This window comes from Macaca mulatta, chromosome 14 (genome assembly GCF_049350105.2).
Source record: "Macaca mulatta isolate MMU2019108-1 chromosome 14, T2T-MMU8v2.0, whole genome shotgun sequence".
Classification (NCBI taxonomy): Eukaryota; Metazoa; Chordata; class Mammalia; order Primates; family Cercopithecidae; genus Macaca; species Macaca mulatta.
This window is the reverse complement of record NC_133419.1, coordinates 111,026,968-111,043,133: the sequence shown is the minus strand read 5'-3', so window position 1 is coordinate 111,043,133 and position 16,166 is coordinate 111,026,968. Positions and strand designations below refer to the sequence as shown.

At 37.6% G+C, this 16,166-nt stretch overlaps 1 protein-coding gene across 3 annotated transcripts in view; it reads left to right on the top strand.

Moving 5' to 3' along the window:
- Nucleotides 1-16,166, top strand: part of RDX (radixin) — a 96,158-nt gene that overhangs the window by 27,896 nt on the left and 52,096 nt on the right. For 2 of the 3 annotated variants that reach the window (XM_028833947.2, XM_028833948.2), the window contains exons 4-9: nucleotides 4,785-4,880; nucleotides 5,437-5,711; nucleotides 11,057-11,140; nucleotides 11,339-11,485; nucleotides 13,888-13,984; nucleotides 15,163-15,326. In XM_028833947.2, coding sequence (XP_028689780.1) covers nucleotides 4,785-4,880; nucleotides 5,437-5,711; nucleotides 11,057-11,140; nucleotides 11,339-11,485; nucleotides 13,888-13,984; nucleotides 15,163-15,326 — 863 coding nt within the window. The remainder of the gene's footprint in view (nucleotides 1-4,784; nucleotides 4,881-5,436; nucleotides 5,712-11,056; nucleotides 11,141-11,338; nucleotides 11,486-13,887; nucleotides 13,985-15,162; nucleotides 15,327-16,166) is intronic. The other variant, XM_077964262.1, reaches the window with a different exon arrangement.

Genomic DNA, 16,166 nt, shown 5'->3' with positions numbered 1-16,166 from the left:
GCAGTGGTGTGATCTCGGCTCACTGCAACCTCTGCCTCCCAGACTCAAGCGATCCTCCCACCTCAGCCTCTTGAGTAGCTGGGACTACAGGTGCGCTCCACCATGCCTGGCTAATTTTTTTTTTTTTTTTTGTATTTTTGGTAGAGATGGGGTTTTGTCATGTTTCCCAGGCTGGTCTTGAACTCCTGGGCTCAAGTGATCTGCCTGCCTCGGCCTCCCAAAGTGCTGGGATTACAAGCATGAGCCACTGCCCAGCCTGGTCTAGATTATTGAGTATTGTTATCTGTTACGGACTCTTCTCTGCAGTTCTTTAGTCCCTATTCTATTTCCTGACTGCTTTCCTTGAACTCAAATGCAATGATGAGCTTTCCTTGAACTCAAATGCAAGGATCTAAAAATGCAGACTTTACTTTTGTATGTAGTGTGTGTGGAATGAGCTGGCAGGTTCAGGTCAAGCCGGTAGTAAACTGGGTCCTCTAAAATGAGACCACATAGCTACATGAGTCCATGTGTAGTAAAGCCCCACGTCTGATTATGATGTTAGATCGAGGCCAGCTGCTCTGTATTTGGGGACTCTGAGTGCTTGAAGTCCTTTGTTTTGCTTCTTGCTGACTCTTCGTGACTGGCCTCCTCCTTTAGCTGCTTCTTGTGAGATTAAAGTGTACAGAGTGTTCATACCCATGTCTTTAAGCTGGACGTGGTGGCTCACGCGTGTAATCCCAGGACTTTGGGAGGCCAAGGTGGGAGGATTACTTGAGGTCAGGAGTTCAAGACCAGCCTGTCCAACACTGCAAAACTCTGTCTCTACTAAAAATACAAACATTAGCTGGGCGTGGTGGTGCATACTTGTAGTCCCAGCTACTCAGGAGGCTGAGGTGGGAGAATTGCTGAAACCTGGGAGGTGGAGGTTTCAGTCTGCACTTCAGTTTGGGCAAAAAACAAACTATATATATATATTATATATGCATTTTTTAAATTTTAAAAAAATGTATGCTTTATAGTGTATTAGCATGATAGACTAACTTGTAAGTGAATATACATATGTTATAGTTATGTGCCCAAGCAGTTTCAGTTCTAAAAGTATGTGATCAAAAGTTTATGGGAGCTCAAAGGATAGCCTCACTAAAGTATATCAATTAAAAAAAAAACATTCTAGGAGCACCTTCTGAAGAAGTAGGGAAGAACCATTGGGGAGATAGGGCGTTTCAGGGAATTTCACAGCTGAGCTCTCTTGTTCCTTGTATTTGTGTAATAGTCTAAAGTTAGTTAAGCTATTATCCCTTGTGCCCACTGTAGTGCATCTCCCTTTTACTTAGCCCCCATTGTGAATCTCACAGAGTGTGGAGGCAGAAGCTGAGCCCAACTGCTTTTTGTTATACTTCTCTCTGCTGCTTTTGACCTGTACATTCCTACTCCTGCCACTCCAAGCTTCCATGTTTTCTACGGCACTGCTGGGGCAACCTATCTTTTACCAAAGTTAGATTATTTGGAATCTCCTTTTGTCCATATTGAATTTTTCATTGTTTGACATTGATCAGCTTGTGCATTATCAATATGAGACTTTATGTTCCACATCTTCTAGAAATTTCTCACTTTTTGCTTTTTTGATGATAACATTTTCTAAATGCTTTTTTCTTGTTTTTATTTTTATTTTTTTTTGTTTAAGACAGGGTCTTGCTCTGTCACTGAGGCTGGAGTGCAGTGGCATAATCACAGCTCACTGCAGCGTTGACCTCCTGGACTCAAGCGATCCTACCACCTCAGCCTCCTGATTAGCTAGAACTACAGATTTGCATGACTACTCAGCTAATTTTTTTTTTTTTTTTTTAAAGAGACAAGATCTCCCTACGTTGCCCAGGCTCTTCTGAAACTCCTGAGCTCCTCCTGCCTTGGCCTCCTAAAGTGTTGGGATCACAGATGTGAGCCACTGTGCCCAGCCAGTGTTTTTTTTTTTTTTTTTTTTTTTCTGTCATTTCAGTGAAAATTTTCAAGAGTGGGAAAGTAAATGTAAGGGTTCAGTTTGCTGTCTTGAAACCAAAAGCCTGGAATGTTGTAAGATTATTTTGTGTGTTTGTATGTGTGTGTGATTTTTTTTTGTTTGTTTTTTGCTTTTTGTTTTTGAGACGGAGTCTCGCTCTGGCACCCAGGCTAGAGTCAGTGGCGTGAACTTGGCTTACTGCAGCCTCCGCCTCCTGGGCTCAAGCGATTCTCCTGTCTCAGCCTCCTGAGTAACTGGGATTATGGGTGTGCACTAGCACACCTGGCTGATTTTTATATGTTTAGTAGAGATGGGGTTTTACCATCTTGGCCAGGCTGGTCTTGAACTCTTGGCCTCAAGTGATCTAGCTGCCTTGGCCTCCCAAAGTGCTGGTATTATAGGCGCAAGCCACCGTGCCCCGCCAAATGTTTTAAAATTATTTTTAAAAAACAGGCTGTGCATATAATCCCAACACTTTGGGAGGCCGAGGCGGGCAGATCACTTGAGCTCAGGAGGTCGAGACCAGCCTGGGCCACATGGTGAGACCCGATCTCTACTAAAAATATAAAAAATTAGCTGGGTTTGGTAGTGCATGCCTGTGGTCCCAGCTACTCGGGAGGCTGAGGTGGGAGGATCGCTTGAGCCCGGGTTGGGGGTGGAGGTTGCAGTGAACTGCGATTGCATGACTGCACTCCAGCCTGGGTGACAGAGCGAGGCTCTGTCTCAAAACAAACAAAAAACAAACCAAGGGCCAAGCGCAGTGGCTTGCATCTATAATCCCAGCATTTTGAGAGGCGGAAGTGGGAGGATCACTTGAGGCCTGGAGTTTAAGATCGGCCTTGGCAGCATTGCAAGACCCTTGCCTCTACAGAAAAACAACAAAACAAAACAAAACAAAATTAGGTGTGGTGGAATGCACCTGTAGTCCCTGCCATTCAGGAAGCTGAGGCAGGAGGATTGCTTCAGCCCAGGAGGTCAAGGCTCCAGTGAGCCGTGAATCACACCAGTGTACTCCATTGGGAGTACAGAGTGAGACCCTGTCTTTAAAAAAAAAAATAAGCAAAAAATCCCACAAAAAACCAAGAATGTTTATTATTTAAGAACTGATATTGAATCTTTCTGTAAAGCTTTTAAAATGTTAATGAACTTTTACCTCCCTGGATCATTTTCCTCATTTTATTTTAAATATAGATTTTTTTTAGAAAACATATGCTTTTGTTAGGTGTGGGCAAGCTGAATGTGTATCCTAACTTCACCACTTTATTTACTCTTACTTGCTTTTTTTTTTTTTTGAGATGGAGTCTCGCTCTGTCACCCAGGCTGGAGTGCAGTGGCACTTGGCTCACTGCAAGCTCCGCCTTCCGGGTTCACACCATTCTCCTGCCTCAGCCTCCCGAGTAGCTGGGACTACAGGTGCGCACCACCATGCCCAGCTAAGTTTTTTTTTTGTTGTTGTTTTTTGTTTTTTAGTAGAGATGGAGTTTCACAGTGTTAGCCAGGATGGTGTCTCCTGACCTCGTAATCTGCCTGCCTCAGCCTCCCAAAGTGCTGGGATTACAGGCGTGAGCCACCAAGCCCGGCCTATTTACTCTTACTTTCAAGTGCATACCACAGGCTAATCATTCTGTGAGATGCTGTGGATTTTAAGACACACAAATCAATAATCTCTGTCCGTAAGTATTATGCAGTCAAGGAGGGTAAATAGACACACTGCTAAAAACACAATTATGATAGAGTAAATGTTCTAATAGCGGGATAGATAAAGTCCTGTGGGAATATCAGGGAACAAGTGATTAATTTTATCTAGATGGTAGGAGAGCTTTATTCACAGAAGGCATGTTAGTTGAGCTGGTCCTTAAAGAATAAATATGTAACAAACCTGCACGTTGTGCACATGTACCCTAGAACTTAAAAGTATAATAAAAAATAAATAAATTTTTCTTAAAAAAATAAATTATTCAATAGTTCGTAAAAATACAGAAGACCCATTCTAGGCAGAGGAAAAAACATGAGTAAAAATGTAGAATGGTGGAATTGATGGTATGTTCTAAGAATGGTTTCTTGCTCAGTGAAGGTAGAGTATGGAATATATCAGAAACTTTTCTTATCACCAAAATGATACTATTTGCCCTAAATATACCAATAGAGTACTTGTGGGGGTAAATGGAAATTGGAACGTAGGATTATGAAAACTATACATATATATATATATATTTGAGACTCTTGTTATTTTTGAGGTCATGATAGATAAGGAAAAGGAGGTGTGAAGAAGTGGATCAAGTAAGAGGATTGAAGTGACACTACAAAATCGAGGATAGAGGCTAGGTGCAGTGGCTCATGCCTGTAATCCCAAGACTTTGGGAGACCGAGGCAGGCAGATCACCTGAGGTCAGGAGTTCGAGACCAGCCTGGCCAACATGGTGAAACCCCATCTCTACTAAAAATACAAAAAATTACTTGGGTGTGGTGGTGCATGCCTGTAATCACAGCTACTTCGGAGGCTGAGGCGGGAGAATCACTTGATTGGAGACGGAAATTGCAGTGAGCCGAGATCGTGCCATTGCACACCAGCCTGGGTGACGAGCAAAAAAAAACAAAAAACTTCTCAAAAAAAATAAAAAAGAGTATAGAAAACTTGAATTTGAGTTTTCAAAAACGTTCCTTTAATATCTTAAATTTAGGAAAAGCCTTTTCTATGGCAAAGGAATGTACGTATACTTATGTAGTTTTGTTCTCCTTTGGAAGTGTAGTATTTAGACACAATATGTATCTTGGACTGAAATTGTTTTTTGTTGTTGTGTTTTAGGTGGTGAAAACAGTTGGTTTGCGTGAGGTCTGGTTTTTTGGGCTGCAGTATGTAGACAGCAAAGGTTATTCTACATGGCTTAAACTAAATAAAAAGGTAAAATATGTACAATAACATTAAACTAATAATTACGTTAAGTTGAAGTTATCATGAATTTGTGCTGGAAAAGCTAAGTCTGACTGATTCTAAGCTTCCTTTTGTAGTTATCTGTTAATCATTGTGAGCTACCATCCTTTTTTAATTCAGTCAGGCACCATCAGCTTACCATCTCAAAAAAAAAAAAAAAAAGAAAAAAGACATGCTTGCTTTTCCTATTTGAAAACTTAGCCTATGACAAATATTAAAGCAGGTATTACAAATGGCATACTAAGTACTTCAATTTTGATGTAAATACCTGTAGGATAAGCTTCTCAAGAATATGAAGATAAGTTTTCAATTTGGTTATTGGAATCTGAGTTATAGGTCACATTTAAGAGCATAGAACCTTTTATCGCATATATTTGTTTATAGATTTAGAATATTACACACTAAAATGTTCATAGATTTAGAATCTATTTCACTTCATTTTCGTCCAAAAAGAATTTGATATGACTAGGTCTAATTATTGTAAACTTAAGATTTTTGTTGATTATACTTGAAATTATTTTTCCAGGTGACACAGCAAGATGTTAAAAAAGAGAATCCTTTACAGTTCAAGTTTAGAGCTAAATTCTTTCCTGAAGATGTTTCTGAGGAATTAATTCAAGAAATAACCCAGAGACTCTTCTTCTTGCAAGTTAAAGAAGCCATCTTAAATGATGAGATATATTGCCCACCAGAAACTGCAGTTCTTTTGGCTTCCTATGCTGTCCAAGCCAAGTATGGAGATTATAATAAAGAGATTCATAAGCCAGGCTACCTGGCTAATGATAGACTCCTACCCCAGCGGTAAGTGAAACATGCGTTTACATTATATTGTCTGAAAATTATATATCAGAAGTCTATAAGTAAAATGTATTTCAGGTTTTTAAATTTTTTTTTTATTTTTATTTTTTATTTTGGAGACAGGGTCTGGCCCTGTCACCCATGCTGGAGTACAGTGGCGTGATCTCAGCCCACTGCAACCTCTGCCTCCTGGGTTCAAGCCATCCTCCCACCTCAGCCTCCTGAGTAGCTGGGTCTATAGGCACATGCCATTGTGCCCTGCTAATTTTCTTTTTTAATGTATTTTTCATTGAGATGGGGTTTCATCATGTTGCCCAGGCTGGTCTCAAACTCTTGAGCTCAAGTGATCTGCCCGCCTCAGCCTCCCAAAGTGCTGGGATAACAGGCATGAGCCACCGCATTGGCCTTTTTTTTTTTCAGATTTTAAGTTGCTAGCTGGATCACAAGGTATACTTCTAAAAATCATTACCTAGCACCTCTGTAGATTTATATGCTCTATAATTACCTAAGGTTGATCTATCTCTTCTTTCCTCATTCCCGTAGGGTAAGCAATACATGGAGGCAGTGATAATTTGAACTTGAGGAAAGGATGTGACTGTTGCTGCTTGGTACAAATTCTAACACAGGCAGGTGCTTAATAAGTGAGAGTAAGTGGCAGGCTGTGTTTTCTTCATAGAATTCCCTGACTTTTTTTTTTTTTGTCCCCTGAGATGGAGCCTCACTCTGTCACCCAGGCTGGAGTGCACTGGTACAATCTCAGCTCACTGAGATTGGAGTCCGCCTCTCAGGTTCAAGTGATTCTCCTGCCTCAGCCTCCCTAGTAGCTGGGATTTCAGGCGTCTGCCGCCACGCCCAGCTCATTTTTGTATTTTTAGTAGAGACAGGGTTTCACCATGTTGGCCAGGCTGGTCTCGAACTCCTGACCTCAAGTGATCCACCCGCCTTGGCCTCTCAAAGTGCTGGGATTATAGGTGTGAGCCACCATGCCCTGCCAAAATTTAATTATTAAATGCTATAGTGTTCTGCCCTTTAATTTTCTAGCAATAGTAGTCACCTTGGAAGAGGATAGAATTATGTTAAGTTGTTCACAAAGAGAGTCAGGAATATGAGATATTTGATAATCTGTTTATATTCTTCTGGTTTTGAATGTTATTCTAACCTAACATCCTTCGTCTTAGATTTAAAGTACTGAATTGAATAATCAGACTATTATGGTGGAATTTCATTTCATATAAGGATTACCTTTTGCTTTATAATCAGAATTACTGTAAAAAAAAATTCCAGTGTTAAAGAATAAGAATGGTTTATCTAAACAAGTACAATGTCAGTCTTTCATTGTTAAGCCAGATTGTTGTTTGGTTGGACAGCAGATGAAGTAATTGGCTTACATTTCATAACTCATGTGATTAAAAAAATCTTTTAAACACTACAGTTACACTCAAGCACAGTTTATTTTAAATACATGTGTGCTCTAACCCACTCTGTTTAAAAAGAAGGAAAGTGGCTAAATGCTTTAGATAGGGTTGCTTGTGGTTGCTAGTGCAAATTCCCATTTCAAGATTCGTTCCTTAATTTTGTAGGTCAGTTCTTTCAGAGTTGATATTCCATGAAGGACTAATTCAAGCCATCTAAATGAGACTTAGTCATAAAGTTAGAATACCATTTTTTTTTTTTTTCTGTTAAGAACAGAGAGAATATTTTCACAGTGATTGGTTTATTCCAGTATGGTATATATAGCACACTTTTTCTCAGTATCTTAAAAGTACAACCTGGGGAGGAAATAAGTAATTAGGTTATTTGGTGATGACAAATCAAATAAAATAATTTAGTGATTCTGACACTTTGATTTCTTGTATTGAAAAACCCAAATGAACAATCTGTTCTTACTATAGAAAAGTTTAGCTCTCGTGGTATATAGATAATTAGCTCCACCAGACAGTATTGCTTCCCTTTGAAAAGAGCTAGATAGGGCCGGGCGCAGTGGCTCACGCCTGTCATCCCAGCACTTTGGGAGGCTGAGGCGGGCGGATCACCAGATTAGGAGATCGAGACCATCCTGGCTAACACGGTGAAACCCTGTCTCTGCTAAAAATACAAAAAATTAGCTGGGCATGATGGCGGGTGCCTGTAGTCCCAGCTACTCGGGAGGCTGAGGCAGGAGATGGCGTGAACCCGGCAGGCGGAGCTTGCAGTGAGCTGAGATTGTGCCACTGCACTCTAGCCTGGGCAACAGAGCGAGACTCCGTCTCAAGAAAAAAAAAAAAAAAGAGCTAGATATACATAAATTTTTACATACCAGGTTTCTGACCTGGGCAGCTGGGTAGTTGGTAATACCTTTATCAAAATGAGAGGAAAAAAATACATTTGAGGGGGAAGATAAATTCAGTTTTGAACCTTTTGAGTTTTAAACATGTACAGTATAACCGAGAGAGATATCTAGTATTTGCATACGCGGATCCAGACCTTTTAGAACAGTCTTGGACTGTAGATACAGTTTTGGGAATAATCAGTGTATAGATGGTAATTAACCCATGAGAATGAAAGAGATCAACCTGCAAGTACATGCAAAATGAGAAAAAGACCTAGAACAGACCTTGTTGGACCTCAGCTTTTGTCTTTGGGTTCTGCATTCACAGAGTCAATCAACCACAGATTGAAAATATTTGAAAAAATAAAATAACACAGCGATGAAAAAGTACAAAATTTTAAAAATACAGGATAACAATACATAGCATTTGTAGTATATTAGGTATTATTAGCCTAGAGATGATTGAAAGTATACAAGAGGATGTGCATAGGTTATATGCAAATATTACACCATTTTATATCAGGGACTTGAGCATCTACAGTTTTTGGTATCCACGGGGAGTCCTGGAACCAATCCTTTATGGATATGGAGAAACAACTGTACTGAGACAAAATGGCCAGAGATTCAAGAACAATACTAGAAGATGGCTGGGTGCAGTGGTACATGCTTGTAATCCCAGCTGCTCGGGAATCTGAGACATGAGAATCACTGGAACTTGGGAGGCGGAGGTTGCAGTGAGCCAAGATGGCACCACTGCACTCCATCCTGGGCAACAGAGCAAGACTCCGTCTCAGAAAACAAGAGTAATACCAGAAGAGTATTATGTCATGGAAGCCAAGGAAAAAGAATACTTTATGGAGAGAATGGTCAGCACTGCCAAATAGTACCAAGAGGTCAAGTATGAGGAGCACTAAAGTGTCTGTTGGAATAAGGAGATTGGTAGTGACCTTAGAAAGAACAGTTGCCAGCTGGTGTGGTGGCTCACGCTTGTAATCTCAGCACTTTGGGAGGCCAAGGCAGGTGGATCACCTGAGGCTGGGAGTTCGAGACCAGTCTGACCAACATGGAGAAACCCCGTCTCTACTGAAAATACAAAATTAGCTGGGCGTGGTGGCACATGCTTGTAATCCCAGCTACTCGGGAGGTTGAGGCAGGAGAAGCGCTTGAACCCAGGAGATGGAGGTTGCGGTGAGCTGAGATCATGCCATTGTACTCCAGCCTAGGCAACAAGAGCGAAACTCTGTCTCGAAAAAAACAAAAAGAGCAGTTTCCATGGAGTATTGAGTGTTTGAGCCAGATAGTGGTAGATTGGGAGCAGTGGATGTCAGGTATGGAAACTGAGGTTAATGTGTAACGGACAGCGCATAAAGGAAAGTTGTCTCTGAAAAAGAAAAAAAACTAGGGATTGGGAAAAATTGATTATTTTAATTCATTTATTCACTCTACAAATTTTTGAGGCCCTCTTTAGTACTGGCATTGGGCATATAATTGTGGTAAGCAATCGACTGCACTGGGTTATGTCTGCAAGGCTGATTGCATGCCTCTCTGCGAGCCCAGAGGCCAGACAGCAAGAAAGATGAGAAACTAGAAACCTAAGCTCTCTAAGAAGGGAGATAAAACTCTTCTCCCCAAAAGCAAGAGCTTGGAAAAGATGCCTAGAGAAAGGAGCAGAGTATAATAAGAACATAACAGTATGTCTCAGACCCCATTAAGGAATGTACTCTAGTATGTAATTTGTCCAGGGGGAGATTTTATCATTCCTTTATACTGCCAAGAAATCCCCAGATTTCATGCAAGATTTATAGTAAAACAGTAATATTTTAACACCAGAGCTTCTGGTGTCAGTAAAGTAGGATCTGGTAAATAAAGGTGAATAATTATCATATGAGCCAAAGGGAATAGAAATCATAATCTGTAGTGTGCATAGTAGGTAACTTATAAGCATGTTGACTTTGCTGATTTGGTGTTTAGTAGTAGTGGAATATAATGTTTGTATTTGGCTGGGCGTGGTGGCTCACACCTGTAATCCCAGCACTTTGGGAGGCTGAGGCAGGTGGATCACTTGAGGTCAGGAATTCAAGACCAACCTGGCCAACTTGGCGAAACCCTGTCTCTACTAAAAATACCAAAAAAGAGAAAAATTAGGCATCATGGCGCACACCTGTGATCCCACCTACGCGGGAGGCTGAGAGCATCGTGGCACACGCCTATAATCCCAGCTACTTGGGAAGCTGAGACAGGAGAATCACTTGAACCCAGGAAACAGGTTGCAGTGAGCTGAGATTGTGCCACTGTACTAGAGCCTGGGCAACAGAGTGAGACTCCATCTCAAGAAAAAAGAAAAAAAAGAATGTTTGTGTTTGCTCACGTTTGAATTAAGAACGCTGGAAGGATACGAAAACAAGTTATTTGGGGAGTATTGGACTGGAGTATGACTTTTTACTCTGCTTTTTAATTGAAAGTGTTACCTACATAAAACAACAAAATTAGTAGCAAAAAAGTAAATACATAAAGGAAGAATTAGGGCCTAAGAATTCTGGTTTTCAGTCTGGTCTTTACTTTTTCTGTTAACAATGAGCCATTTTTTAATTTAATGTTTTATTCCTTTGAAATATTTGGATTCCTATAAGCTATCTTTATAATCACTTTTTGGAGCAAGTATTATTCCAGAGAATTTAAGGATCCTGGACACTTTTAACTTTGAGATAATTACTGATTATTCTGATGCAGTTTTAAAAAATAAGAGAGATCCCTGGTAACCTTCACCCAGCCTTCCCTGATGGTAACATCTTGTGTAACTACAGTACAATATTACAAACAAGATATTGACATTGCTACAATCTAGCCGCTTTATTCAGATTGCATCAGTTTTACCTGCACTCATTTGTGTGTGTATGTAATTTAGTTCTATGCAATTTCATGTTTATTAATATATCTGACAACTACCACAGTCAAGTTACTGAAAGGATTCTCTACTTTTAAAGTGTATGCTTTTGAATCATAAAGTCATTATAATGGGTTATTTTTTTTGTCCTTTTAGTGTATTGGAACAACACAAACTAACAAAAGAACAGTGGGAAGAAAGAATACAGAACTGGCATGAAGAACATAGAGGAATGTTAAGGTATTTGGGTAGCTATTTTCTATGTTTTTTTTTTTCCCCCTCATATTAATTTCATGTCATTACAGTCATTATTATTACATTATTTGCAAAAGATTATTTGACTTTTGTAAAGTACTAATTTTTAATTCCAGGTATTTTTGCAACTTTAGTTTGATATGCTCCTACTTAAATATATTACATTTAGTTTTATTTCACCAGGGAGGATTCTATGATGGAATACCTGAAGATTGCACAAGATCTAGAAATGTATGGAGTCAACTATTTTGAAATAAAAAATAAAAAGGGAACTGAATTGTGGCTAGGTGTTGATGCCTTGGGTCTGAATATTTATGAGCATGATGACAAGTAAGTAAAGTAGTTGCATAGTGAACTAGTCATTGTTAGTGGTCTAAATGACTTTAATCTTACGTCTTGTTTTTCAGAGTAGTTTCTTGTCTTGATTACCCTTACTACTATTTGTAAACTAAAAGATTAGTTAATGCTACATAGACTTGTAGATATTTTATCTCCATTTTTTTATCACCTTGCAGTTTCAGGGTTTTACTTTTCAGTGTATTTATCAAATGAGATGATTTGCTTTTAATTGTATTGTGCTGCTTTAGCTCTTGTGAGTTATGTCTAGTAACTTAATTAAAATTTGCTCCCTCGATAGGTGAGAAATAATTCTGTAAAATGCTATTATGCTTGACAAATAGGTTGGAATTGAACATACATACGAAATCAGGAGCAATGAGAGAATGAATTCAATAAATATGTCTGTTACATCTTAGAGGATATTTTTTGAACATTTATATAGGAATTGTTTTGAATATGTTTGGACATTAATACAATAGAATATCCCTGTATTATGCATATTGAACACTGTAATTATATCTTGAAATTGACCAAATATTTTTTATTATATGCGTATAATTCATCAATATTTTATTATATATAATATATATATTTACATATACATATTATATATGTACTATATAAATACCTGGGTAAATACTATATAGAGACAGTATATTATACACATACACATGCAATATAAAATACATCAGACTCTTTTCAGGATTAATAACTACAATTGTCTTAGACTTTAATTTATTTACCATACCACATAAGCATCCAAGTGTATGCCAGTAATTAATACCTTTTCCTGAGGCATTATTCTTTATTCTACGTTGACTCCAGAATTTTAGTTTTCATTATTACAGATACCTAATAATATTACTTTCAAAGCACGTCTTATTCCAAACAAGAGCATTTTACTATTTTTACCCTAATGTCTTCTCATGTTTTTATTACAAAGCAAGTTAGAATGTTATGTCATTCAGAAGAGAAATTTTTGAAAAGCAAAAATGACTTCAAGACTAATTTTTGTGAACTGAATCTTTATTTTTTGTTTTATAGAATGGGATCTTGCTGTGTTGCCCAGGCTGGTCTTGAACTCCTGGCCTCTAGCAATCCTCCCGCCTCTGCCTTCTCCAGTGCTGAGATTACAGGCACGAGCCACTGTGCCTGGCTTCTTCATTTTTTTTGTTGTTCAGGCACATATTGGAGCAATTTTTTTAAATGTTAAAAAAGTTATTGTATTAGCTTCCAGTCTTACCTCACAAGATTGTTGTGAGAATTATATGAGGCAATTGCTTTAGAATTTTTCAAAGTAGCATATAAATGTAGCATAGTGTTATCTAAAATACTATGTTGCGTTCCTGCAGTCTTCGTTTTAAGCAACTTACTTTGACTTATATCAGGGGCCACGAGAGGGCAGTATAACACGTGCATATTGAGTAAAGAATGTTTTACGTAGTAAAGACTTTGCTGTGCTGCAATACCTATTCTGCTTGAGAACTAAAAGGAATATAAATAGGTAAAAACTCATGCCGTGTTGTCAGAAGCCTGGCTAAAAGATGTCTTCTGGCCAGTATAGGTGTCGAAATCATTTCTCAGTCTTAGTTATTAGGACAATAGGACAATAGTGATGCATTTGGTGGGTAGTCTGCAACAGTAAAATACATGAAAAGGCAGAAAGAAAATCACTTATTACAATGTGATTCCCTATGTCTCTGTGTGTAGGGTGGTAAAAAGGAGGCAGCTGCTATGTATAGTCTCAAGAATTTGAATGCCATCTCTACCATTTATGCAAATATTTATGTATGTGAGTGTTTAAAATTTTTAAGTTGAGATAAAATTTGTATACCATAAGATTGTTTCAAATATACTGAAAATTAAATATTTTTAGTATGTTCATGAATATCCAGACATTTTCAAATTAAACACAGGAAGTAAGTACTGTTTTTTTTTTTTTTTTTTTTTTTTTTTTTCCGGTAACTTGCCCATAATTCACATGAGAAGTTATAAAGGCCTTTTTTTTTTTTCCTGCCTCCTTCTTACACATATTTAAACTGTAGTTGTAGCTTGAATCCAAACAGAATAAAAACCGAACAGCTAGTTCAAACCCCAAGAGTCTCAGTTCTACATTCAGGTCACCAGGTAGTTTTTAAAGATAATTTTAGGAAAATATACTGCTTTTAAGGTTCATGACACCTTTATGAAATCTTTGGACAGTTATTTGTTTTATGTGATTTATCAATTTTCCCCTTAAAAGATAAGGTCAACTGTAGTTATGAATTAGTTAATACATTTTGAAAATCTGGAACTAAGTCTTAAGATTGGTCATTCAGACAGTTTAGGTCCTAAACAGGAATTTTATTCATTGTTTCCTGCCTTTAATTAAGGAGATGCTCTCATTTTTTAAGGTTAACACCTAAAATTGGTTTTCCCTGGAGTGAAATCAGAAATATTTCATTTAATGACAAAAAATTTGTTATAAAACCAATCGACAAAAAGGCACCCGTAAGTAATTTCTTTAATGTTTTGTGTATTAACTGTTTAGTATCTGCTCCTTTCCTGTGACATCACTTGAAGAATAACAGTGTTCATTTATTAAATTGCTTCTGAGGAACACTCTCTTTCCATAGGTCGGCTTTCCCAGTGACGAAATAATATATGTTAATAAAAATTCAAAGCTTTAATTTTTTAAAGTAAGATGTAAATATTAGAATTTTATTTTATTTGAGATTCAGTTATAAATAGGCAATATTTATTAGGCTAATGAAAATAATCACCATTCCTAAGAAAAAGTTTTAAAGCATTTCTTCATTGGTGACTAGAATTTAGTAGAGGTAGCCCTGTTCTAAATTAACTTCGTTTATACAGTTTTGCTTTATGAACTTTGTATTTTTGTATCTTGAAACCTTTAAGAAATCTTTTTATTTAAATAGATTTTTAAAGTTCCTCTAATGTCAAGTATACTGTAGTATCCTAACCCTGTTAGGTATTGAAAAGATAAAAGTAAGGAGAACAGGCTGGGTGCAATGGTTCAGGCCCATAATCCCAGCACTTTGGGAGGCTTGAGAGTCGCAGATCACCTGAGGTGAGGAGTTCGAGACCAGCCTGGCCAACGTGGTGAAACCTCATCTCTACTGAAAATACAAATGTTAGCCAGATGTGGTGGCGCATACCTGTAGTCCCAGCTACTCGGGAGGCTGAGGCATGAGAATTGCTTGAACCTGGGAGGCAGAGGTTGGAGTGCACTGAGATTGCACCACTGCACTCCAGCCTGGGTGACAGTGAGATTCTGTCTCAAAAAAACAAACAAACAAAAAAACCAATTCTAGGTTAAAAAAAATTCTACAGCCATGAATTAAGAACCAATTTTGACATTAATGGCAAATGGCGTATAAGGAACAGGTACTCATAGTTACTTTGGAGAACGAAAAGGAATAAATGACGTTTAATGTATCGCAAGGATAAGAATATTAGCCTCTTTACAAAACTGGTAGGATATGAAAAGGTGAGGAACCAGTTACGTGAAAGTATGTCATACTCACGGAAATTGTATGATTTCCTGATTTCTAAACTATATGTAATATGACATTAAAATTCATACCTCATGTTAAAATTTAGTACAGATTGTTATGAGAGACAGTATCCTTCAGGAAGATTTTAAATTCAGAATACTTTATGTTTAGGATTTTGTTTTTTATGCACCTCGTCTGAGAATCAATAAGCGGATTTTGGCCTTATGTATGGGAAACCATGAACTATACATGCGAAGAAGGAAGCCTGATACTATTGAAGTTCAACAGATGAAGGCTCAGGCTAGGGAGGAGAAACATCAGAAGCAGTTGGAAAGGTATGGAGTTTTTGACCTTTCACTTTTAATTGATAGGAGTAAGCTATCTAAAATTTAAGACTACTCAGCTTTTTAAATGTACCTGAAATTTGTATTTTTTAGTATTTTCATTATATTAAAATTCAAAGACAGTACTATCACTCTATCCTTTAACACAAGTATGTATACTTTTCAAGTTAGAAATCTTTGACAGGTATCTCGGAGAAAATAGCGTTTTGTGACTAATTTCTTGCTTTTCACTGTTAGACATTGTTTTAGATATAGTAGTTTGAAATTTTCAAAATTGTTTTACTTGTGACTTACATTTCTTAATTTTTTCAGGGTAAGAGTGTGCTGAATAGTTACTTTGAAACAATGTCAGTGACATTGTAGAACACAATTGAAATATCACTGTGCCAAGTAGGGTAACATCAGTACTCCCTGCCAAAGACCCTAATCTTTTTAACTCTGTTTCTCTTAGACTTAAAAAAGAAACAGTTAAATATATTAAATTGATAATTTTTTAAATTGAATGATAGTGAATAAAATTCATATCAACCCTGGAATCAGATTACTGGGTCCAGTAACATTTATTCCCAAATCTGGTTTTAGATTAATTTCAACTTTGTGCTTTATTGAAAAAATTTAGGGGCCAAACTAAAGTTAACCTGTATTGCATAAATCTTTATGGAACAACGTGATAGTTTTAGAAATAGAGTAGGTCCTTAAAAAAAAATTGAAGAGCCCTAAACATACATATTTTAAATATTGGATATAAGGTGCTTTGTATCTAGTAATTAAGGAAGCCATCTGCTAGATACTGTTTTGCTACTATATTTTTAGGTTTTATATTGAATGATT